At 42.0% G+C, this 25461-nt stretch overlaps 2 protein-coding genes across 3 annotated transcripts; one reads left to right on the forward strand and one right to left on the reverse strand.

The window, feature by feature from the left end:
• Nucleotides 1-1295: 1295 nt before the first annotated feature.
• LOC125638073 (protein-L-isoaspartate(D-aspartate) O-methyltransferase) lies at nt 1296-15055 on the reverse strand. 2 transcript variants are annotated; one of them, XM_048853333.2, is made up of 9 exons: nt 14918-15055; nt 8998-9145; nt 7920-8024; nt 5461-5492; nt 4801-4905; nt 3632-3752; nt 2378-2463; nt 1989-2158; nt 1296-1630 (listed from the first exon to the last, which is right to left on the reverse strand). In XM_048853333.2, exons 2-9 carry the CDS (start codon nt 9113-9115, stop codon nt 1618-1620), a joined length of 750 nt encoding a protein of 249 aa, XP_048709290.1. In that variant the 5' UTR covers nt 9116-9145; nt 14918-15055; the 3' UTR covers nt 1296-1617. The 2 variants fall into 2 exon arrangements, with proteins under 2 accessions (XP_048709290.1, XP_048709291.1); XM_048853334.2 differs by lacking the exon at nt 14918-15055 and adding an exon at nt 14789-14877.
• A 44-nt stretch (nt 15056-15099) lies between these two features.
• On the forward strand, nt 15100-21938 carry CCDC32 (coiled-coil domain containing 32). Its single transcript, XM_048853338.2, has 4 exons — nt 15100-15266; nt 16137-16392; nt 17641-17797; nt 18911-21938. The coding sequence occupies exons 2-4, from the start codon at nt 16149-16151 to the stop codon at nt 19047-19049; spliced, it is 540 nt and encodes a 179-aa protein (XP_048709295.1). The 5' UTR covers nt 15100-15266; nt 16137-16148; the 3' UTR covers nt 19050-21938.
• Nucleotides 21939-25461: the final 3523 nt, after the last annotated feature.

Below are 25461 nucleotides of genomic sequence, written 5' to 3' on the forward strand. Positions count from 1 at the left end.
GCCTGCTTTCTCCACAGTAGGCAGCCTCCCTACACTCCCCGCTTTTTCCACAGCGGGCAGCCTCCCTATGCTCCCCCCCGCCTCACAGCATTCCCCAGCCCTGGCAGCGCTTTTCCCCTCATCCCCCCCCCCACGGCAATCAGCTGGCTTGCTGTATTTAGGAGGCAGGAGGACTGGGCGCGCAGGCTCCCTTTACCTCCCCTGCCTCCTATGAGGCAGGGGGTAGGAGCAAGGAAGCAGCCTGCGAAGTAAAGGGGGATGAGGTAGATGGGGGAGGAGGGGAAGAAGAGGCGGGTCAAGGGTGGGGACTTGGGGGAAAGGGGCGGGTGGGCGGGCTGAGGGTTAAGCCCCCTACCTCTGGTGCTTGCAGAGTAGGGGAAGCTGCCACTGCTGCTGCGCAACGTGCTTCTCCTAGCCTACAGGACCTTCAGCCTCCTTGCCTACAGCACCTTCAGCCTCCTTGCCTGCCTCATTAAATCTTGTTAAGTCACTGGAGACAAAGATATTGTCCCCACTCTGAAGAAAGATATCCTTGGCTTGGCCAAGAAAGCAGGTTTTGATGAGGTGGAAGAAGCCGATGCTACACAACTTCTGCAATCACACGGAGAAGAGCTAACCAGTGAAGATCTGATGCAACTAGAGGTGATGAGAGCAATGGAAGAAGAGGGCCAAGAAGTAGAACCACCACCAAGCCATCGAAATTTGACTGCCAAACATCTTTCTGAAGCTTTCCAAATGATTGAAGCTGGCTTGCAAATCCTGAGTGATGACGATCCTGACCGGGAACGCAGATCCAAAGTGATTAGGGGAGTTGGTCATCTAATGACTTGCAAAACAAAATTTACCAAGAAAAAAAGAGGAAAGCAAAACAATCTCTAGATGTGTTTTTTCGAGTTCAGAAAGTTCAGCAAGAGGAGCAGCCAGACAATCTACCCTCTTCCATTCTCTGACTCCACCACCTCAACCAAGCTTCATACTCAGCAATGATTGTAGTATTAAATTGCTTGTTTAAAATGTGTATAATGCCTTTTGTCTGGCAAAAAAAAATTTCCCTGGAACCTAACCCCCCCGCCCCATTTACATTAATTCTTATGGGGAAATTGGATTCACTTAATATCGTTTCACTTAAAGTCACATTTTTCAGGAACATAACTACAACGTTAAGTGAGGAGTTCCTGTATGTTACACATACATACTGTAATTTTTCTTCAAGCATCTGATGAGCAAGTGATGAATATAATGCACTACCATTTAATCAAGTACAATACAAATGAATTCTCAAATCTGAGACAGTATTGCACATTCTCCATTCTTTATTTACATAGATATTGTATGTGGAGCAGACCAAAGAGGACAACTGGGCTTATCTGGTTTTACTCAGTCCAGGAAGAAATCAGACAAAATCTCCACAGCTTAGGAACTGGGTGCTGATTGATCTGGAGGAATATTCTTCTCTCACTCCTCCGTATTGAGTTCTTTAAAAAAAAAAAGAAAAAAAAAAGGCCTCTGTGATGTGTCCAAGTTTAAAAAAAAAAAAGATTTATAAAGCAAAGCCATACACATCTATAGTTGCTTCTTCAGGAACTGTTTCATGAGCTTTTTGTAAATGATACTCTGTCAGACTTCATCCCTATGGGTGGAAAAAAAGGCAACTGTGTTACTGCTATGGATAAATTCAGAATCTTCCTTTACAATGATAATGCACATGAATAGAATATTTATGAAAACAAAAGGCTAGATTGTGATGGAAGCTAGCAATCTCCATTATTCTTTAGTCTCTAAAATACAAGGAAATGCACACAGTTCTCTTGCTGTGCCCGAGGATGTATGCCCCTTCCGTTCGTCTTGCTGGCTGCACCTGCTAGGATTCTGGGGATGGATCTTTCAGCCAGCGGATTCTGGAGGAATGAGCGTCTGTCAACATCATGCCAGTGATAAGGGCAAGTGGAACAAAAGACAAATTACAATCAGGGAAACATATTTTTTACCGAGACCACTGCTTCTCCTTATCTGTCAGGGGAACATAGATCACGCCCATCAGTTGTGTTTCCACGATTTGCCCATCACTGTTTTTGTCATACTGCATCAGAACCTGGTTTGCACCTGCAGGCCCAACTGGCAAGATCAACCGGCCACCTGGCTTCAACTGTTTCAGCAACTGGCAAACAGAAGAGTCAATATCAGCAAGGACCAGAAACAGTTTAAACAAGGAAAGAAAGACAAAAGTAAAGCTGATTATGAGGTCTACTATGTCCACCAAAGGCATTTACAGGTTTGCTAGTTTCACACAGAACAGAAAGGAAGCTATTCCAGTTCTGTTACAGCCACGGGTGCGAGGGAATGAATGCAGACAGACGACATGTCTGTTCATTCTTACCTCCTTTGGTACAGTGTCTGCTGCTGCTCCAACATGGATGGCATCATAAGGTGCTTCTTCAGGGTATCCCTGCCTGCCATCTCCAACTGCAGAGAGGGAATGTGCAATGAAGATGCTTGTTCATGTGGCAACTCAACCTAGAGAGCCCTCTCTCTTTCCTTTCACTTGAAAGGTATGCGAGGAAGGCTTTTGTATGTCAGTTGTGTTGGCAATTTGGATTTCTACAAGAAGCCTACTAAGACAGGCTGCTCTATAAAGTTAATTTTTAAAGGAAGACAGATTTTGGAAACAGGCAACACCATTAGAGGAAGGAAGAACCAAAGCTGGGACGGACCCTACATGACAAAGGAGGTTAGTGCAGACACAGGACTCCAGAGACCTAGGTTTAAATTTGATGGGTCATAGATTCAGAGATATTTAGGTCAGAAGAGACCATTATGATCATCTAGTCTGACCTCCTGCACAACGCAGGCCACAGAATTTCACCCACCACTCCTACAAAAAAAACCTCACACCTACATCTGTGCTATTGAAGTCCTCAAATCATAGTTTAAAGACTTCAAGGAGCAGAGATTCCTCCAGCAAGTGACCCGTGCCCCATGCTACAGAGGAAGGCGAAAAACCTCCAGGACCTCTTCAAATCTGCCCTGGAGGAAAATTCCTTCCCGACCCCAAATATTGCCATCAGCTAAACCCTGAGCATATGGGCAAGATTCATCAGCCAGATACTACAGAAAATTCTTTCCTGGGTAACTCGGATCTCACCCCAACTAATAGCACATCACAGGCCATTGGTAGCCCATCACATCAGAGTTGGTAGTTTCCAACAGTCAAATACAGTTTTTGATACAGTCAAAAACCAAACCCAGTTAATTGGTATTAACTGCAATCTTTACTTAAAAGGGGCTTAGTACTGACATAAAAGAGTTGTTGCACACCTATAAGGACAAAGTTGTATTGAAAGAGCTGCTTGGAGAAGGATCAATTGAAGGGCACCTGCCTACATTATATATGGCTTCAGTCAGTGCTATTAGCCACCTAACCTTTAATTTGCACTTACATGTGGAAATTTAGTTATTCAACAGAAAAATAGTTTCTTAATTAATACTACTGTGACCAGTACCTGAGTACTAAGAAAATTATGCCAACCATAGAAAGGCAGGTCTCCAGAAACAGCAAGGGCTAAGCACTGCCAGACTACAATGCATTCAGGTACAGAAATGAAACACCAAGGTCATGGGCTACAGAGCTCACCAAGAAATTTCACACGTCCAGAAGTGAGCAGAGTTGGATCATCTTCTCTGACATTTCTAATGGATTCACGGACCAGCTCTTCAATATGTTCTATGCCTACTGCTTTCCCTGTGGGACTCACCTGAAAACAGACAGATGCTTCATTATGTGCATACAGAGACTGTGCATTTTACAGGGTGTTTTACTGTTGCAGTGGAAGGATTAGAGAGAATTTCCAGGGACTTGTCTATTATGGGGAATATCTGATTAGGAGGTGCAAATTCTGTATTAAGTTAGTTTTAATGATGGGTAATCCTGTTTATAGAATCATAGGACTCGAAGGGACCTTGAGAGGTCATCTAGTCTAGTCCCCTGCACTCATGGCAGGACTAAGTATTATCTAGACCATTCCTGACAGGTGTTTGTCTAACCTGTTCTTAAAAATCTCCATTGATGGAGATTCCACAACCTCCCTAGGCAATTCCAGTGCTTAACCACCCTGAGAGTTAGGAAGCTTTTCCTAATGTCCATCCTAAACATTCCTTGCTGCAATTTAAGCCCATTGCTTCTTGTTGATTAGGAATCCCCATAGACTGGGCTTGTCATCTTTCAGGTAACATGTATGTGTGTGTATGATGTGTGCACGTACGTACGTGCACACACACACACGCTTACCCAAAAGATGACTAGCCCAGTCTATCGGGATTCCTAATCAGCATTCATTAGGAAAGATGTAGGCATCCGCTACAGGTGGATTGGGAAGAGGAACCAAAAGCCTTCCTTGTCAGGATTTCTTTTTGAAAATGTTACCAATTCCCTGTAGGAGAGTGTCGTGGGCAATCTTCTAGTGCTCTAAGAGTCTATTTTCAGAAACTCTTTTCATTAAGTCATTTTCTGTAGAGTATGTTTCTTAAATTCAACAAAGCAAGTGAAAGTCAGAAAGTGACCGTTTCTGTATATGGCACTTAATTCACTCCCTTTTCAGTGTATACTGGGTTAATCTGTCTACTAGATCATACTTCTGTTGGCAGATACACCATCTGTTTATACTCAAACTGACTGGAAGGATCACATTTATCTCTTGTTTAAGCTGATCTGGGGAGAAAAACCACAATAGCTTGCTTTAAGAAGCAGATTACTTCTCTTCATATTTATCTCAAGCAAAGAAGCAAATCTTGTACTTTGCTCACCATTCTAGCAAAGCAAGCTGTGAGGTAACCACTTCCTGATCCCACATCCAGGGCCTTTGCTCCTTCCACTAGCTGATCCTTCAGCAACTCCAGAGCATGGGCATGCTATGGGGATAACACCAACAAGATGATATCATGATGCACACTTTCACACAGAGATATTAATTTCTCTCATGCCCCTCCCCCAGTTTTTCCAGTCAGAACTGTGCTAATTGTGCAAGCATATTATGTTTAAAACAGAACTTTTTCCTTCCCATGACTCATTTTGCAGTGGTGTCCCAATGTTGAGTTTGTAAAATCATTCTGATGACAGCACTTTCAAAAGTTGTTAGGGATATGGATTTCACTAGTGGAATGTTTAGCAGAAAATATCTGGCTTGTGAAGAAGAGGATCTCTTGAAAAAATAGAAAACTTCAATTATTAACCTTCATAAGACAGAGTTATTGTTTAAAGTAATTGTTCAAGGTTGACTGTCCTTCCTTAAAACTGTTTGTAAGCATTTCACACAGTTGTACAGGACACCAGTAATAAATGACATGTGGTACAAGACAGTGTCCAATGCTCAAGCATATAAGACCTATGTCAACTTGCTATTACATCTTTTAAATTAAAGCTACCTTTAAATTAAAGCTATGAATAGAATGGAAAGTTTATCTTACCATATGGGGTGCACTGATTGTAGCCTTATATCCTGAAAAGAAACCACTGACAGTTAAACACAAGTAGTATGAAATTATGACCATGTCTGAATAATTACTATTAACTACTTTAAAAGCAGTTTGTTTTTATTTTTCTTTCAATATTGCAAACCTTTTCTGTTCTCCCTTCTATCTGAGACCATGTACTGACTTAAACTACCTCCTCTAGGGGGTGTTAATGACAGCAAAGCAATATTTCAGCTCCTGACTGTTCCCATCACCACCTAAGTGTTCCAATCAACACAACTTTTCAGGCTCATTCACAACCAACACAGTTCTTCTGTTGCTTAGAGCCCACTTTTGCAATCACTCCAATCAATAAGAATTCTGAGCACAGAATTGACCTGTTACAAGTTTGTTCATAAGGAAGGGGAGGGGCGGGGGGAGGTAATAGCCACCAAAAATAGTTAAGTACTGTAATACCACAAATTGTCTAGCATTAAGCCACAAAGTGGATAAGCTCAAAATAGAAGACCAAAAAAAAAAAAAAAAATCAAACAGATATTTCAATATGCTTGGTGTAGAAAAATAAGTTGTCTGAGAAATCAACAGAGATGTGGTAGTGGAGGCAGCAGGGAGAAGTCTCAGAATGGATAATAATAATTCAAGGTTCACCCCTCAAAATTTCAGGAAAGGAGGAAGAAAAGCTACAAACACTATCTGCCCGTGCTACAGATGTATGTGTCTGGAGGAAATTTAGATGTCTGTGCTGTGATACCGCAGTGAGAGAGATTTCAGCTTCAGTTTATTTAAAATGTTGATTTAGACCAAGTTGCGAGGGAAGCTTTCAGGGCTGAGTGTGCATGGGTGAAATATCAATGTGAAGTATGGTTACTATGCCTTGTGACTTAGGGAAAAGACCTGTCCCGTAGAACGGAGTAATACTAAAACAAAAGTGTGGGTGTAGTGTTTAGCTGCAGTCATATCAGTTATATGTACCATTCATAATATTTTCATGGAAACTATTCAGTTAATGTGGACATTCATGAATGAGGAGTCCTTGTGGACCTTAGGGACTAACAAATTTATTTGGGCATAAGTTTTTGTGGGCTATAACCCACTTCATCAGGTGCATGGAGGGAAAAATACAGTAGGACTATTTTCCCACAAGGACTCCTTGTTGTTTTTGCTGATACAGACTAATATGGCTACCCCTCGGACACCTGTATTCATGAACGAGCAAGTCACAAAATGGCTTCATCCCTCAAATGCAGGAATTCTACAGCCTAACCCCAAATTTTTTATTTTCCCTAACATCCCCTCCCCCAATTCAAACATGCCTTGTGATTCAAGGTGATAGGTGCCATGGATTTTATTGCAGAGTCAGGATTTTTCCTATTATCTTGGAGCCATCCTTTTTTTTTAAAAAAAATCCCATTTTCTGACTTTGCATGTGGAAGGAAAAAGTTATTTCCAGGAGGCTTTCACTCTAAGTATCACAATCCAGTTCCGGAGAGCACCAAATACTTTACTCAGGGCATACAGAAATACTGTTTACTATTTTCTCCTTTGAGTTTACACTGTTTGCATTTATCTATTTGATTTTTGGATCTACAGATGTTTTAAGGATTTCTTCTTTTCTGGCTCACAAATGACTATTCTCAAAGGTACTGAGTATGCACAACACAACTCCTGCTGAAGTCAACTGGATTTGTGGGCACTTCTGAAATTCACACCAATGGCTTTTTGAGCAGTATGTAGCATACACTCACTACACATGTAGCTGCAGCCTGCTTTCACTGCAGCCTGTATCCACATTTGCCACTACAGTGTGTAGCTACATGCAGCAATGAAAGGCTGCAGTCGGGGAGGCAGCAAAGAAAGGCTTGGGTGGAGGGGAGCTGCCGGAGCCTTTCACTACAGCAGGGAAATGCTCCAACAACAGGACACTACACTGCTAAAAACAGCCGTGTAGACATGAGCTGGTAAGGTATATAGCCTAGAGTTCAGACATACTGGGCACTCTACTTGCCCACCCATGCCAGCGGGACATGCAAGTGTCAGTATACCATACACTGCCCTAAATGTAGACATACCTTGTGTCAAAAAACAATGGTCTATCAACCATCAGGGCTAATCTTCCTATGCTTCATAAAGAGTTTTGTTCTTTAAATATAATGGCCCCATGATCACATCTGAGCATTCCCAGCCTCCAAAGGGCAGATCCTTTTTCTGTTTCTCCCAAAGAAACCCTCAAGTAGACTCATGCTGATACTCTTCTTGATGAGCCAGCAGTAAGAGTGCACATGAAATGTTCCTCTTTCCCATTCTTGACACTATTCCATATAGGCAAGACTTGCTAGCGTTGTAAACCAAGACGTACAAACTCACCCTGTGTCTTCCCTCCACCGTTCAATCACTGAGATTAGTGCAGCCATTACACACACCATAAAAGTGTCAATCCGCTACAAATTTCTTACCTATTGACTGAGGAGAATCCATGTATGGGAAATACTTGGTGTAGTGGGCTCTATCTGTGGCCGTTAACACATCCAAGACCCGTTGAGATTTAATCACTCCATTTTCTTAAATAAAAGAAACCACAGAAAGAAAGATTTCAGCTATTTAGTACTGTAACATATTCAGGTTGGACAGAGGCAGTGGAGGGTTTGGGAGGGATAGGCAATAGAGCTACTTGCATGTCTCCAGGTTTGTGGTTCACATCTACCCCAGGTAACTAGTGAGTAAAAGTAGCTACCCTCCAATAGCAGTTTGATGCCCTGCATCAAATAAGTTGACAATCTCAGGTCAGTTCCTGGCAGGCAAGTGCCTGCATTACCAAGCAACACACTTGGCAGCATCAGCAAAGAGGCAAAGGACTAAATGGACAGATTTAATTACACTCTGACCCCCTTATATGGTTTCTTCAAGTCATATTAAGGCACCTTGGCAGGATGTAAAATTATGAAGTTAAGGAGAATGACTGCAGAGAAGTTCACAGTTCCTTCATTCCTAATTTCTCTGCAGTAACTCCCGCTGAGAGAACAGCTGTGTGGCTCTAGCAACAGGGGAATTCAAAGCTATTACCGTTACAACCCAAATCATTTGCCCAAAATGGAGTAGGAATACCAATAACTATTCTAGTCCCAAAACAGCTCATTGGAGTTAACCGCATAGAGCACTGACTGTAAAAGTCAGTTATATCAGCTTCAGTCTCCCTATGCTCTATGTAATTGATTACAGAATCATACAAGAGGTGTTTTGCACATACCCAAATAAGTGACACATATGAGAGACTTTGGGTCTGGATAGTTTTTCCTACTAATCCTAGCATCCTGTCCTGTTTAGGATTAGAAACAGAACAGTTTCAGGCTGTGACATCCAGATTCTGAAGTGGCTGAAGATAAAAGTGCCAAGACTACTGCAGGACATTTTAGAATGATGGATTACAATCCCACTCAGTCTAATGTGAAAATCAAACCTACAACTGTTAAAGTACTGAGAAGTTTCATTATCAGCTTTAAATGTGAGCCCTGAGGGGCTGCTGGTGGTACTCACTGTAAAGATTGTTGAGTAGCTCAGCATGTGTTTTCCCACTTGAAGTCCAGGCCATGGTTCTTGTGAGCAACAGTCCCATGAGCACAGTAAATATAGCACACTGCAGCACACGGCTCATGTCTCAGAAATGCACAGTGGCCTCCCAGGCCTTGCATGCCAGTCATTGGGGGAGGGGGGGGAAGAGGGTGCAGAAAGCAAGAGAGAGAGACAGACAGACTTTAAAACAAGCTCGGATAACACCCAGCAAAACTCAAATCCTTCCCAGTCACAAATGGCCAAGATTAAAATGATATACACATCCTATAGCCATTAAACAATTTTAGCAACCACTACATTTATGTTACATGATGTGCCTCATTACCAAGCGTGAAGAATCAAGCCCTCTGACCAAACAACAGACAGAGCACGGATTGCTGCAATGCAAGAATTCCTCATATTGCTTTGCCAACACGTCTTAATGTGGACCTAGAGAAAGCACCTCCATGAATAAAAGGGTACTTCAGTTTAGGAACAGAGATGTCAGTTAGGGCTAACTGATGATTGTTCATATGATGTGGACACTTATTCCCAGAGAATATGGAATTAAATGCCCAAACACACATGGCAACAGCTTTCTGTCACCACTAACCTGGGCTGGATTCTAACTAGCAGTATAGAAATAAAAGGTTCTGTATCCAGTTATCACTTTTTTGCACTTCTCTGTGTTATGACCAACAGTGACCTCTGTTTTTGAAGATTCACCCATTCCGAAGATATGAAGATGTCCCTGGACTCACATAAGCCCTTAAATTCATTTTCTTTAATTAAAAAATTAACCAACATTACAAACACAACTTGAATGTCTAAAGAAGGAAAAAACTAAACACTATTGCTACACAAGTCTATAAGTATACAGACTATTATAGCACATAAACACAGCTCCTGCATTTCTATATTTTGCAGCAACTAAAAATTGATTCTCAAAATTCAAGGAAGTGGGGAGGAATCTGTGTCATTTAAGGGCTTTATAACAGTCCCCTGATTACTGGGGAGCTACTTCAAGTACAGTTCTGCTTTGAAGAGTGTAATGGCATTTTCTTACTCCTTGTGTATATGTGGTCAGTTGTATTGTACTTTTTTTAACATTAGAGTCAGCACATAAGTTTTTATTAGCTCGTAATCCTTTTAGTCTCTCAAAGCCAACACAGCAATGGGAGAGTGAGCTGCAGTTCCTGTTCCATGATATGCACCAGAATTTTTTTCTAACTTCCAGCCAGTGATATCAGTGCAACCTACTGTCTTCAGATTCTGCTGTAATGATGTCTGTGAGGTAGCAATGCTTGTGCAATCCCTTCCCCTTCAATGTAGTGCACAGATGTCACTGAGCTTAATTTGGCCTGAAGAGCTATTTTTGCTAATGATGATGTGCAAGATGGTAAAAACCCAGATTGATTGTCAGAGCCTACGCTGAGTTTGCAGGACTGGGTGTTGGAAGAGACTCTGACCTGTAAATTAAGCACATTTGATGCAGAAGTATCAAGACAAACAAGAAACCTACAATGTTATTTCAGTAACCTTTCAGAGTAGAACTACACCTTAAACCTATCACCCTGTGTAACAATATACAGCAATGCCACTGTGACAGTCTGCACTTTTATGTTCATTCCTTTTTCCAAGAGTGTGCTAAATTTTGTCATAATTGGATAAAAAATTATTTGTATCCAATTATTATTTTTATGCCTCATTACTTGTAGTCACTTAAAATCTTTCTGTAGTTTAGTCATAGAATATCAGGGTTAGAAGGGACCTCAGGAGGTCATCTAATGCAACCCCCTGCTCAAAGCAGGACCAATCCCCAATTTTTGCCCCAGATCCCTAAATGGCCCCCTCAAGGATTGAACTCACAACCCTTGGTTTAGCAGGGCAATGCTCAAACCACTGACCTATCCCTCCCCCTGAAGTTAATAAAGTTGTTTTACTCAAATCAGTATGCTTGGATTGAAGTGTTTAGGAAACTTCACTGGGGATAAAAGGATTTCTGCATATCATTTTCTATTAATAAAATGATAGATTTTATATGAGCTTGTATTATCCAGGAGAGGGCCGGGCAGTACAAGATGCACATTTCTGGGGAAAAGTCTGGGACTGGGAATTTGCTGCCGTTGCTCTGCAGTGTAATTCAAGTATAGCTGGCCATGGCACTCATATAATATAGCTGGGAATATATGTGAGGCCAGACCAAGAGTGGTTGCTTTCACAGCAGAGCAGTATAAAAGCCACCTCAGGCTGGAGAACTGAGGGGACACAGCTGTTCAACAGTCCAGATTATACCATGTGTAATGTCACAGCCACACACCAATTTAGGACACGAAGTAAAGAATGAATCCAACCAAAGCTGCAGAGGGAACCTAAGCAGAAAAGACATAAGCTAGATAAATAGGAGTTTGGCCAGGGTACTGGAGCTCAAACACCTATTTTCACTAAAATACCACCACATCATCCTGATTTTGACTTTTTTCTCCCACATGCCACAACAGTTTGCAGAATATCAGTTGCCCAGCTTTTACTTTAAGTGGATTTAATGCTCTTGATGTGTGGACTGATGGAAGCCATTAAAGATTGCAGCTTTGAGAGTCCAAATTTTACTTTATAGATGGCTGCTAGGTAGATGTAGAGTCTCTGCCAGGGTGGATTTTCATATCTCTGAACCTTCTGCTATCTGTACATTTAGTAAGGGGGAATAACCTTTAAATCTTTGTACTTCTCAATCACAGTTACATACAGCCTTCTGTACTGGTCAGTCATTCCCACCCCCTGCCCTCAAAGCAAAGGGAAATTAGAATTAAACCATAGGGTCTCTATAATTACTCAACTTTCATGACCAGTGTGATCTAGATACGCAAACAATGATGAAAAGGAAGCGACATGCAGTCAAGTAAGAGATGGAAAAAGCAAAGAAGGCTAAAACATGGCTTTCTGCCTTGGTCTGACCCAGAATGCTGGGAAAGGCAAGGGGAATGCCCAACTCTGCCCCCATCCCCACCAGGGCTTACTGCAGGATCCTGTTAAAACTGAAAATTACAAATAGCGTTGAGCTAGTAACAAGTTCTCCATGTCAACTACCTGTTCCTTCACATACTTTATTGACCACCCAGAGACAAGTTTAGTTTTCAAGGACACCTTCCTCTCAAAAAAGTGAGAGTGAGGAATTCCCTTCTCACCTCAAAAGAGAGACCATTACTCTCTCCAGGTTGTACCATGATTGGCAGAAGGGTGACCCAAAACTCCAGGCTCACGGCCATAGGCAGAGGATATTTTGCACGTCTATAGCCTTTCTTCCAAGGACATCTTTAGGGTCAAATTCACTCACAGAACATCAAACCCTTTTTTCAGACCATTTTTTTCCCCTACAGGAAGAACAGTCTCACACAAATCATGAGTTGTTTTAAATGAAATCTTATAACCTAGCTCTAGGATTTATCACAGGCAAGTAAAAGAAAGAATTACTTTTGTGACTTATTATATCTGGCTAACTCCGGGTTACCTCTGCCCGAAACTCATAACAAAATAATATCGATACCCATACAGGATTTCTAGAGATTATTAATTTTTTTCAGTTATTCCTTTTGCCATAAAGATTTTACTCGTTCTGTAGAAATCACAAGTGGAGCTTAATATTGAATAGTAGTGAAATTAATGCTTTAACATATAATATTTTGTGATTAAAGTACAGATCTCCATGGTGCAGAATGCAGCGCTGAAATGGTATAAATGTGATGTCAGTTAATATTACAAGGGTGAGGTGGATTATTTATTTTCAGTTTTAAAACTTTACTTGCAATATGAAAGTTGACTAGCATTTGTTCAGCTGAGAGATTTCCTCTCCCCTGCCCCACTGGTTTTAAAAGATGTTAAAGAAAATCAGATGGGAGAAGCCTGAAGGCAGTCCCACTGTGACATGTACTGGGAATGAATCCTTAATTCTGATGTACAATTATAGATTCATAGATATTAAGATCAGAAGGGACCATTATGATCATCTAGTCTGAACCCCTGCACAACGCAGGCCACAGAATCTCACCCACCCACTCCTGCGAAAAACCTCTCACCTATGTCTGAGCTACTGAAGTCCTCAAATCGTGGTTTATTTGAAGTCAATGTGAAAAAGCAACCACTCCCTAGATAGGAATAAGATCAGTCCACTGACTCCATCTGATCTGGTATCTGACCAGCAGCAATGGCCAAAACTGGTTTCTTCAAGACAAGGCCCCTTAAATGCACCCCAATCAATTGTGCTGTGCATTAGGGGTAGGGGAGGAAATGCCTTCTATACCCCTACAAGCAATGAATCTTCAGATCACAAACTATTTCAGTACCTCACTTATTTTAACTTGCATAACTATAGATGCTATTGCGTTGTGGAGCTGAGAATTAATGGACTATGGGAATTTTCCTAAAAGAGAAAGCCTTAAGGCAAGGGTGCATGTGTGACAAACTACTCCATACTTAAGTGATAAAAACGTTTTTCCATCTCTTTACAGAACTTAAAATAACTAAAAAAACCCCACTCTTTAATATTAATCAAAAGTTTGTTAGTTTTAAAGGGTGCACCTGGAGAACACATGGCAACACTGGAATGGGATAAGTGAAAGCAACAGCAGGGATTCAAGATGTTATGTAACATACTAATTTGTCAGAAGATTCCCCCTGAGAATATTGCTGATTATTACCTACAGCGTTCTCCACCTAACTACAGGTTGCTTAATTACACAATCAGTTTACGCATATAAGAATCAGAGCATGATCAGCGGCAAGTTATTACAGTAGAACCGTGGAGTTAGGAATACCAGCGTTAGGAACTGACTAGTCAAGGACACACTGCATTTGGAACCGGAAGTATGCAACCAGGCAGCAGCAGAGATGGAAAAAAAAAGGAAAAAAAAAACCAAATACAGTACAGTACTGTGTTAAACATAAAGGGAAAGCAGCACTTTTCTTCTACGTAATAAAGTTTCAGAGCTGTATTGAGTCAATAGTCAGCTGTAAACTTTTGGAAGAACCGCCATAACGGTTTGTTCAGAGTTAGGAACATTTCCGAGTTATGAACAACCTCCACTCCCGAGGCGTTTGTAAGTCTGAGGTTCTAGTGTAAAAGTTAGCTACACCAGGACCTTTTAAAAATTCACTATTCAAAGTAAGCTGTAAACGCTGCTCGCTGATGCGTTAAAACTCCTGCCCCTTCACTTATCCGAAGAGGTTTGGTCCACCCGCGACCTTTCCCACTAGCGATTAGCAGCTGCAGCACAGTGCAAGGCAACACGTCACTGGGGTATAAAAACATCCCGTTGGGAAACAACACGTGTGTCTCAGTGGCCAAGGGAACGTGCAAGGTCCTGAGAGGGCTGGACAGTTTCCAGCTCTCTCCATGCCTCCCTCCCTTCGCGCTTGCACCCAGGAGCGGGCGCGCAGCGTGGGGCAGGTCCCGGGCGGTGCGCTCAGCAGACAGCGACTAACCAGGGTTTGTAAAATCAAACCTCTGACTCCGGTGCCAGCGAGTTAAAATCGGAGGCAAACAAAACAAACCCTCCCACCGCTCGAGCCTGCGGGAACCGGCCGGCGCTGGCAGCCCTCGCCCCGGACTGGCTGGAGGCCCCAGCGCTGGGTGAAGGAAGCTGAGGGGCGCCCCCCCCCCGGGCTGGGATCGAGGCGGGCAGGTGGCGCCGCGGGAGGCCGCGGAAGGGAGCTCTCCGGCGGGAGGCAGGGCGCGGCGCAGCTCAGCCCCGCCCAGCGGAGCAGGGACTCCGGTACCCACCGAGCCCGCGGGGAACGGCCACTTAGGGCGGGGGAGGGGGCGGACAACGCTACGTCCTTCCCTAGCATATCCGACCAGGACCCCGCGCTGCCCCTGCGGAAGTGGAGTGGGTCAGTGCATCAGCCTCACCTGCGCAGGCGCACTAGGGCCTCCTCCTAGCCCTCATACCGCAGACAGACCCACTTTCACGACCCCTGTGCTATGTGTAACAACGACTTGCCCTCCCGCGCTCCGTTTGTTATGAGAAGAGGACAAGTTCCGCCCGGTTTCAAGATGGCGTCATGCCAAGAACCGCGCAACGTTTCCCGCCCCTTCTCTCCAGGAGGAGGAGTAATAGGCACTTTCCTGTAGCCAATGGCTGGCACGGCAGGGCTGCCCTTCCATTCGCTGATTGGTCAGGCTACACGTCAGAGAAACCTCAGTACGTCCCCATTCGTCCTACCCTGGAAGGAAGAGGGGGCAGCAGTGAGGGACTCAGGTAGGTGGGGGTCTTGGGCTCTGCGGGTATTGGGGTGTCGCTGCTTCCTCTGTGCCGGGAGGGGCTGTCACCGCACCTCTGGCTTCAGCTGGGGAAAGGTCTGGGAGGCTGTTCCCCCAAGAGGTGGTAGCAGCTCCCCGAGGCTGATGGGCCTCCATGATGAGGCCATTGGCGGCTCCACCATCCTTTGGACTTGACCCTGCTGAGATTTTGAGCCTTTATTTTTATGCCTGGCCCATGCCCCCGAGGCAAAGAATGTGCCCTGCATGGAAGATGGGCAGCCTCCCCCCAGTTATTTACCCAGCCCTAGCCTCTCTGTGAATGGGGATGTGCATAAAATGTGCATGAAGTGTGCAAAATCCACACTTGGCTTTTTGGGATTTACGTAACCTGAGCAACAAGATTTTTGTAATCATGCCTTTTTGGTCCATGTGACTAGGCTCTGGCAAACCTGAGACTTTGTTCACTGTGGCAGAATTGCTGCATTATGAAGTAGTGTTTGGTTTGAAAATTTCAGGTTTAGCTGAATGGCCTGTAAATCACAGGATGGACCTATCAAAATCAGGGTGGCTCTTTACAAAATATAGTGTAAACTGGAGATTATTTTAAACTGACTGAGGTGCAAGCTTTTCTGAATCATTCTACTATGACTCATACAGCAATAGATCACATAATCCCAGTATGCAAATACAATCTATTAGTACAAATTTCCCTTTATGGAAAGTGAGAAACAAGACTTTGTGATTTTCTGAAAGGAGCTTTCTAGAAATCTAAAATCTATTTAGACTTAAGGCTGGGGAAAAAATCATGTGTAGATGGAAACGTTGTTTTACAGGTGACGCTTACAATTCATCACATGTATTTTTTCAGGATTTCTGCATAATGAAAATGATTGAGAATGTTGACTCTGTAGTAACTAGGTCAAGCCAGGACCTCTGGGCTGAAATCTGTTCCTGTCTGCCAGATCCAGATCAGAAAGAAGACTTTAGTGATGCTTTTACAGATTGCTTCACAGATTCTTACATCAGTAGAGAAAGCCAGGATGAAGAACCAGACGGTTCTTTCCAAGCAAATCTGAAGCCCTGGGCACCTCTGAAAGATTCAGAGACATATTTAGCATCGCTAGGTGAGTAGATATTAAAATTCTGATTTCTGAGTTTGCTTCAGTCAGAAAGTAAGTTTAGAGAATGGTGAGGGCTTCTGTATCTCTGTTAATGTAATTGTAACTTGGGATGACACTCATCCCTTTGAATTAAAAGACTCTGGACTCAGGCTCCCATGAGGATTTGACTTGTACCCAGTGTTGATAGTGCACTGAAGTACTGGCAATCTGAGGAGCTGCAAAATTAGCTTGGTTGAGCTTCAGCTGGACGGTTAAAACTGAGGCCCTTTCTACACATTTCTGGGTATTTCTATGGGTGAATTAAAGATCCCACACCTTCTTTCAAAAATAATTCAGAGTTAACCACTGTTCCTCCTCTAAAAATAGTTTCCACTGCATTTAACTATGAATGGGGAATGTGTTCTGAATTACCCATATCTAATTTGTTGCTTTGTGAAACATTTTGGGACACTTCTAATCATTCTGTTAAATATGTTGTGTGCTTATGGAGAGAAATGCAGTTTACTCTTGATCTGTGACCACTGTCCAGCTTGGGGGAGAAAAACTTAAAACAGATACCAGTGGTACTTTCCTAAGTCCTGCACACTAAAGAGACCAAAAAAAGAAGTCCCTCACAGTAGTTGTGCAGATCTTCATAATGTGATTATCTCTCTTCTTTCTTGCACACTTTACATGTCCTGACATCAGTTGTTCTCTTGTGCTTTGATCAGTTGTCAAATAGTTAGTTGACACTTAAGTTCTTATGACTAGGCTTCGGAGTCAGTACCCTGTTGCAGCTAATAGGAACTCTTTGTACCTCACAGTTACGGTTTCAGCCTGTGTGCAGAGTTGCAAGGTTTCACAATTTTTGCAACCACAAGGGCTAGAGACTTATGTCTTAAAACGACAACTTAGCGTCTGGAGCACAAGATGACAGCCTCCAAAAAGAAATACTGGCCTGTTATGCCACCACAAGCTGGCCCAATTTGACTCCTTCCTATGACATTGTTCTCTGTCAAAACTACAGTGAGCATAAGTTAATACATGAGCCAAATAAAGAAGAAATCCACAATAATGGAATTTTTAAAAAACAACCCTATTGATTTAAACAAAAGAATGCACTCCTCCAGATTTCAAGTAGTAGTAAAATAGTTAACTTTTAAATATCATTTAATCATGTAGAGTTAATCTAACCCTTTGGATTTAAACTCTCTCACCATAACCTCCTGTTTTTTCTCTTTCTTCAGTAAAACTTCTTTTTCTTCCGCCCAGAGAGAAGACTGATGAGAATTAAGGGTTTGTCTCAGGAAGTGACCTCCAAGGATATGCTGCATACTCTGGCCCAAGCAAAGAAGGAATGCTGGGATAGGTTCCTGCAGGAAAAGTTTGAGTCCGAATTTTATGTGGAGGGACATGAATCTGAAGAGAGGTAACAAACATGATGAGGAAACGCCAGTCAGACTGATTCAGGGATTACCATTAGCAAATAGAGCAGAGATTTCTTTTAAAAGAGTAAAATAAAATTGTTGGAGATTTCTAGTGAAGTGTGTGTGTGTGGGAATTACAGCATTACAGTAATATTGTTACTTAACGCTTTGCCTCTTCCGAGCAATTCACTGATATTATTACAGCATTTCAGTGAGGCAGGAAAGTAGTCATATCTCCACCTTATACATAGGATGACTGTGGCAAAGAGGGTAAGGCCTGAATTTTTAAAAGTCCACTAATTTTGGGTGGCTCAATTTTGGGGTGTCCAACTTGACACATGTTGCGCCTGCTTTTCATAGGTGCGGTGACTTCAGTTGCTTTATTTAGAATGGTGGGTGCTCAGGCATGCTGAAAATATGGCCGAATATGTCTCCGTTTGGAAATATCTAAAAATTTAGGTCTAATCCTAGAGTGAGAAGCTCCATGCAGGCCAGCTCCTGATTCTGTGCAGAGCCCCACTGAAGTCCACACTGCTCCAGCAAGAGAGATACCTGTGAGGAGCTTCTTGTAAGATCAGGTCCGGGCAGGACTTGGTGTCAGAGCTCAGATTAGAACTCTTGAGTTCCTGGCTTCTGTTTCTATGCTTAGTCTGTAGTGCTCCTGTGAGCTCTTTCCCTTGAAAATAAAGTTTTATATAAGTGCTAAGTATTAGCATCCTCATTAGGTAGGTCAGATAAAGGAAACAGAAATTGTTCTGGCTTGGACTGCATGTTCTCCTCCATAGCACAAAGGTCCTAGTTCCGTCTCCTGAAAGATGCCATTTTCTATATATTGAACTGCAGTCCCTTAGAGACAGTGTCCTGACTTGTGTTACAGATGCCATTAAAACATCATGTGGGGATGTCAGGAACCAAACATTCATCTTCTTGAGCACAGTGGATTCCTGTTTCTTCTCTGGCACACAGATTAGTCAGTTAATAGATCCTTCCTGTACCCATAGGAGAGCCTGTAAAATGGAAGAAAGGCCTGTGGAGGGTTAACACCACCAGATTTTATAATTCAGTACTGGCTTTTACTGCTGCCTTATATTTAACTTCTTACTTCTTTCCCTCAGCACCCTGGAACATTTAAAGCGGTGGCTGCAGCCTGATAAAGTGGCAATCAGTACTGAAGAGGTACAGTACCTGATTCCCCCAGAGTTCCATATAGAGAAGCAAGAAACTGAAGAAGAGTCTCCAGCAGCAGAACAATGAAATGCACTCCAACCATGCAAAGCAGCTGTCCAAGGACTGACAGAGCTGCATTCAGTGGCAGTAATAAAAGGGTAGGGTGAGGAAATTGCCAATTTTTGGTCAGCAAGGGAAAGAGCTATGGACATCCAGAGGATAAAATTGCATTTGTTATCGACAGGAGTGAAGTGTCCTGCAACTTTGTGCATGCTGGACTTAAATCTTGTTTTTAGCTACGTGGTTTCCCATCTTGTAGTAAACCAGTCATTCCAGTTTAAAAAAAAAAAATTTTATAATTCACTGAAATGATTACTGAACATGATGTAGCTGGTCAAAAAAGCTGGTCAAAAAAGGTGATATCCTTGAGTAGTGCAGCTAGTAACTCAAAAGACTGAGTCATTTCTTCCTCCTTTCTTGTACCCTCTCTTTGTGGCTATATCTTTCCTGTTGTTAGCTTCACAGGCGTTATTCGTTGATCTGTTACAACAATTCCGCTGTAAAGTTATCTGTAAAACTCCACAATTTGTGCTTGAGTTGGCTCTAAACGGTATCCTGGAGAGATGAGAAACATTTGCTCTGTTTGGTTTTGGTGCAAACTAAATGGGATTCTACTCTCCAATGATAATTATCAAAGCCTGTTTAAAATTCTTCTCTTTATAATGTACCAGCCTGGAATATCACATTTATTGGACCTTCAGACAGTCTTGTATGAAAAGAGGTGTTTCTCTACCTTTTTCTTCTGTTTGATTTGTTTCTCACTCCCCCCCTCCCCCGAGAGGGGCAGGTTAGATTCTAAATCTAAATGATAGATTTTAAATCAGTGGCAGTGACAACCGATCAATGGATTATTTTCATGTTAAATAATTCCTTGTGAGTCTTACATTAAGCCTGTTTCTATAGATACTTGATCTGTTTTATCTACAGCAAGTTGTCCCCGTCCCCCATCATTACTCAAAGGGTCTGTAATCCTGACCTTTGTATGAGACTGACTCTTATAATTATTGTATAGCTGCAGTTTCTTATATGGTATCAACAGCATAGGGCAATAGAGAGCAATGGCTTACATCTTCTGCTGGGGACAGTACTTAAAACTGTAGTGATTAGTTCAAATACTTTATACCGATACAGATGTTATGTAGCAAATATGGATCTGTGAAAATGCACTTGCAAAACAGCTTCTTGAAATACCTACCCGTTTCTATGTCTCCATAATTGAGTAGTGCTATTGTTTGTTTTGAAGCGAGCCATAGTTTTACTGCTACTTGTGAGCAGGAAGTCCAGTAGGATGACTTGGGACTTGTCTAAATGGGGAAATTTACCTGCAGAACTATACTGGTATAGTTATGGCAGTATAAGTCCTTGCATGAACACACTTATTCCAGAATAAGTGTCTACATGGGAAATTTTCCCAGTATAACTATACTGGTCTAGTCCTGTCAGTAAATTTTCCTGTGTAGTCATGAGAAATACAGCTCATCATTTGAACATACAGAGTTGGGTCTTTTATTGGCCCACAGCTGGGAAGAATTTACAGTATTAGTGCCAGTGAAAACCTGGACTTAAGTTTTCTTCAGTGCAAAGCTATTTATTTGAAAGAAATCCGACAAGCAGCAAAAAGGTTATACAATGCTTCTTCCTAATAAGCCTCAATTCCCCAAGCATAAACTCTCTTAGTAACTATGCTGGCCCTACGCATTATCCTGATTGGCAAATAAAGCAGGTATAGCTACCAGTTCTAGATGAAGACCTCTTTTCCTTTTCTTCTTAAGCACTTGGTCTGTCAAATGTCCCCAGGGCAGCGTGTTGGCTACCCTGAAACCCTGTGACCTAAAAATCTCTCGCAGAAGGGTGTTGGCTATAGTGGCCGTCCTACAGCATCACAAGCCTCCTTAGATATTAGTTGGGGTGGCAGTGGCACATAGGATTATTCTGCAGTACTTATACACTTATCTCCAGGGAGTCATATGTCCTCGAAATATGCCCTGTTGGCATTTCATGACTTGTTTTTTTTTCCTGCTTAATATTTTTGGAAGGGACTACAGGCACAGACTGAAGGCCGACTAACATTTACCTTTTCATCAATCATTCACCTGAGCTCTTTTTGTTGTGCTGTCCTAAGGAGTCAGTTGATGCAAGTCAGTTAGTACCAAGTCCACCATCTGTATGTTTTCTGCCTGTTTTCTAGGTGGTCTGACCATTGGCTGACCGTGACAGTTCTTCCAGATCAGCACAGATACACAGAGCCCCACGTAAACATCCAAAGTACATAGTTGTGTCAGCATACAAATGCAGTTTCAACACTCTCACTCAGTAACTTTTGATACCACCTGTCTGATGCTAAGGGAATGCTGCTCCCAAAATCCCCTAGCAAATTCATATTTACTAAGCTGTACCAGACCCAGGTCAACCACAGTAATTCATAATTCAGCACCATCTCAACATTAAGGACAGGAGATTTATAAGATGTGGGTTTTTAAAATTAAATTTCCACTATTTAACTCCCCAAATTTTAAAATGCTATTTAAAAATAGAATAAGTGTAAATTTAAAAATCTCTTGCTTTATTATACATTGATACTGAGTTTCTATTCTGTAGCTGAAACTATGTTGTCAGACTATAATGAGGGTGACTTCCTATTTGATACTGTTCACAAGAACATGTAAATGATTTCCTCTTTTTTGTAATCGGAGATTGTGGTTAGGATATTTTATGCTACACTGTAGTTTCCCTTTAAAGCTGCTAGTAAGGAGATTATACACCTGGAATCAGAAAGTCTCAAACTAAGTTGAAGTTTCAACAAAATTTAAATATTTGAACCTACAGAATGAGTAACTGAGGTAATCTCGTGCAAAAATAAACCAGTTTCTATGAGTTAAATTTTAAGTATAATATAATAAAATGAAGCTAAATATATGAATTGACTCTTCTGTTTTTCCAGAGGGGGAAGCTTAGAGCAAGCAATTTTGGTTTTTGATTTTTCCATTTTAAAAAGTATCGAGATCCCCAAGGAAAAGGAGGATGGGTGGATAAAGCTTTGTTGTCTGAATACATCATTAGCAACTGAGCTCTTCCTGTTTACACTGATGTGCCACCAGTCACATAGCATCCCCACTGGATGTCACTGCCCTGAACAGTGTACATTAGTAAGGTGTAGTAGATTACACACTGAACTATGGACATGTAGTCCTATGTCCTTTTGAGCCAATCTTGGTACCTCAGAGATGGGAAAACTGAAAGGGGAAGTGGGCCGTTGTAGTCTGTAAATAGTTCCATTCAATTCCATCAGTGAAGCCAGTTGTGTGAGGGGCAGAGTACCTTCAGGTCCCACTCAGCTGAGTCCCACATGCAATAATATCAATGGGAGTGTTTATTGGCTTCAAAGGGTGCAGGATCAGGCCCACTGACTAGTGTACTAAGCCTTTTGCAGGACAGGGTGAAATATGTCTTTGCTATAATTTAACTCTAAACAAAATGCAGAAAAACTTATAAAAACATACCTGTACGAGATTGTCAGGGGGGTAAATGGGTGTACAAGATTCAGGATAATGATGAATCAGGCCCACAAAACTCTCCACATCTTCACAACAGAGAATTAAAACTATCAAAACTTAAAGCCTCTCTATTAAATGGCTTTTAACTGGAGATCAGACTCGGATAAAACACCAGATCCAACCCTCCCAATGTTGGTAAAACCTCGATCCAAAGTTTCTGTCTCAGGCTTATCTCTACATCTGACTTGATCCGGACATATACAGTGTGGCAGAAAGGCTAATATGCCACTTCTGAGAATAAACAGAGAAACAAGGGAAATTGGTTGATATATCAACATTGAAGCTGATATGGCACAGTAATATGTTAAAGTACAGAAAAATTTAGATGCACTACAGCTGAGTAAAAATGTATGTGTGTATACAGTAACTCACAGAAATTGTACTTTGACTGGACAACATGGATAAATAGAGGAACACCAAAACTACTATACACACTTTTATACAAGTGATAAAATATGACTTTCTTGCAGCTAGGGGGAAAACACAACCACCAAGGAACGAAAGCTAGCGTGCACCATGAACAACTTCCAAAAATGTCCAAAACAAGTGCTTTCAGGAAATCAAACAAAAACAAATCCAAACTGGAGAAAATACCACCCCATAAACCTACTTGAATTTTACCCCAGTGCATCCGTGGGAAAGTGAAAATGAATGAGCTGTATAAGAATCAAGTTTGAATCTAATATGCTTCAGGATACTGAACAATAGAATAAAGCACAAGAACAAGCACAAGAACAAATCCGCATAGACACTCCCCTGGAACCCCCACCAGGGGTATGCAATCTGCTACCCAAGATCCATAAACCTGGAAATCCTGGACGCCCCATCATCTCAGGCATTGGCACCCTGACAGCAGGATTGTCTGGCTATGTAGACTCTCTCCTCAGGCCCTACGCTACCAGCACTCCCAGTTATCTTCGAGACACCACTGACTTCCTGAGGAAACTACAATCCATCGGTGATCTTCCTGAAAACACCATCCTAGCCACTATGGATCTAGAAGCCCTCTACACCAACATTCCACACAAAGATGGACTACAAGCTGTCAGGAACAGTATCCCAGATAATGTCACGGCAAACCTGGTGGCTGAACTTTGTGACTTTGTCCTCACCCATAACTGGGGACAATGTATACCTTCAAATCAGCGGCACAGCTATGGGTACCCGCATGGCCCCACAGTATGCCAACATTTTTATGGCTGACTTAGAACAATGCTTCCTCAGCTCTCGTCCCCTAATGCCCCTACTCTACTTGCGCTACACTGATGACATCTTGACCCAGGGAAAAGAAGCCCTTGAGGAATTCCACCATAATTTCAACAATTTCCATCCCACCATCGACCTCAGCCTGGACCAGTCCACACAAGAGATCTACTTCCTGAACACTAGGGTGCTAATAAGCGATGGTCACATAAACACTATCCTATACCGGAAACCTACTGACCGCTATGCCTACCTACATGCCTCCAGCTTTCATCCAGACCACACCACATGATCCATTGTCAACAGCCAAGCTCTACGATACAACTGCATTTGCTCCAACCCCTCAGACACAGACAAACACCTAAAAGATCTCTATCAAGTGTTCTTACAACTACAATACCCACCTGCTGAAGTGAAGAAACAGATTGACAGAGCCAGAAGAGTGTCCAGAAGTTACCTACTACAGGACAGGCCCAACAAAGAAAATAACAGAACGCCACTAGCCATCACCTTCAGCCCCCAACTAAAACCTCTCCAACGCATCATCAAGGATTGTTTACCTTACCTGATCACTCTCCTTACAGTGTGTATGGTAACACCCATTGTTTCATGTTCTCTATGTACATAAATCTCCCCATTGTATTTTCCACTGAATGCATCTGATGAAGTGAGCTGTAGCTCATGAAAGCTTATGCTCAAATAAATGGGTTAGTCTCTAAGGTGCCACAAGTCCTCCTGTACTTTTTGTGGATACAGACTAACACGGCTGCTCCTGAGACCTGTCAATAGAATAATAGATACTGATTACAGGATACTGACCTATAGAATAATAAAAAGGTGTTACCTGTTCTGACCATTGACTGCACTCCTTCCACATAAGAAAAAAACCCCATGACCGTATCCTTATGTGCACTAGGAGACGTGACAGAGCAAATAGCACAAGGAAAAGGATGGATGAAACAAATCAGCTGCTGGAAGAACAAACCAACAATAAAATTCTTGACCACAGCATTAACAGTAGCATCATGTGAAAGGTTAATATTCAGATGATAAAACAAATACAGGACAGTTACCATGAAATGTAGAAGCTGTTTCTGGACTACAAAAAAACAAATTAAATTTCCTATTCTCTCCTCCACCCCCCTATACATCTTCTAACTCTCCTTGGCTTCTACCTTTTACTATTAGTATTTTTCTTTAATCACAGTATGGAATGACTTTTTTTCCTTAAATTTGTCCAGAAATGTGGATAATTCTGGTATATGTGACAGCTCAGTATTACTCTGATAATAGTTCATATTTAATCTGGAGGAGAATAAAGTTAAAAAGGCATTTTAATAAAATAGGAATTCTTGCTGTTTAAAGGAAAATTAGTTTAAGGTGGACACCTCTGGCCAGGACTACACTCCAAAATCAGGTTGATATAAGCTGCCTTGCTTGTGCTTATGGCACCTTAGAGACTAACAAATTTATGCTCAAATAAATGTGTTAATCTCTAAGGTGCCACAAGTACACCTTTTCGTTTTGTGGATACAGACTAACACAGCTGCTACTCTGAAATTTGCTTGTACTTGTGTCTACGCTTAAATTTCTCTCCCACCGATGTAAATGCCATGTTATGGTAATGCAGTAACTCCACTGTGACGTTATTGACATGAACTGTGACCATATAGGTTTCAGAG

The sequence above is a fragment of the Caretta caretta genome, chromosome 6, assembly GCF_965140235.1.
Source record: "Caretta caretta isolate rCarCar2 chromosome 6, rCarCar1.hap1, whole genome shotgun sequence".
Taxonomy (NCBI): domain Eukaryota; kingdom Metazoa; phylum Chordata; order Testudines; family Cheloniidae; genus Caretta; species Caretta caretta.

Excerpts from the sequence above, each read along its gene's own strand:
- CCDC32 (XM_048853338.2), top strand. The coding sequence starts at position 16,149 with ATGAAAATGATTGAGAATGTTGACTCTGTAGTAACTAGGTCAAGCCAG. Across the intron at positions 16,393-17,640 it reads GACATATTTAGCATCGCTAG|AGAGAAGACTGATGAGAATT; the intron begins GTGAGTAGATAT and ends TCTTCCGCCCAG. Across the intron at positions 17,798-18,910 it reads GGACATGAATCTGAAGAGAG|CACCCTGGAACATTTAAAGC; the intron begins GTAACAAACATG and ends TCTTTCCCTCAG.
- LOC125638073 (XM_048853333.2), bottom strand. The coding sequence starts at position 9,115 with ATGAGCCGTGTGCTGCAGTGTGCTATATTTACTGTGCTCATGGGACTG. Across the intron at positions 4,906-5,460 it reads CAATCAGTGCACCCCATATG|CATGCCCATGCTCTGGAGTT; the intron begins GTAAGATAAACT and ends TTATCCCCATAG. Across the intron at positions 2,464-3,631 it reads TGGACGTGTGAAATTTCTTG|TTGGAGATGGCAGGCAGGGA; the intron begins GTGAGCTCTGTA and ends CCCTCTCTGCAG.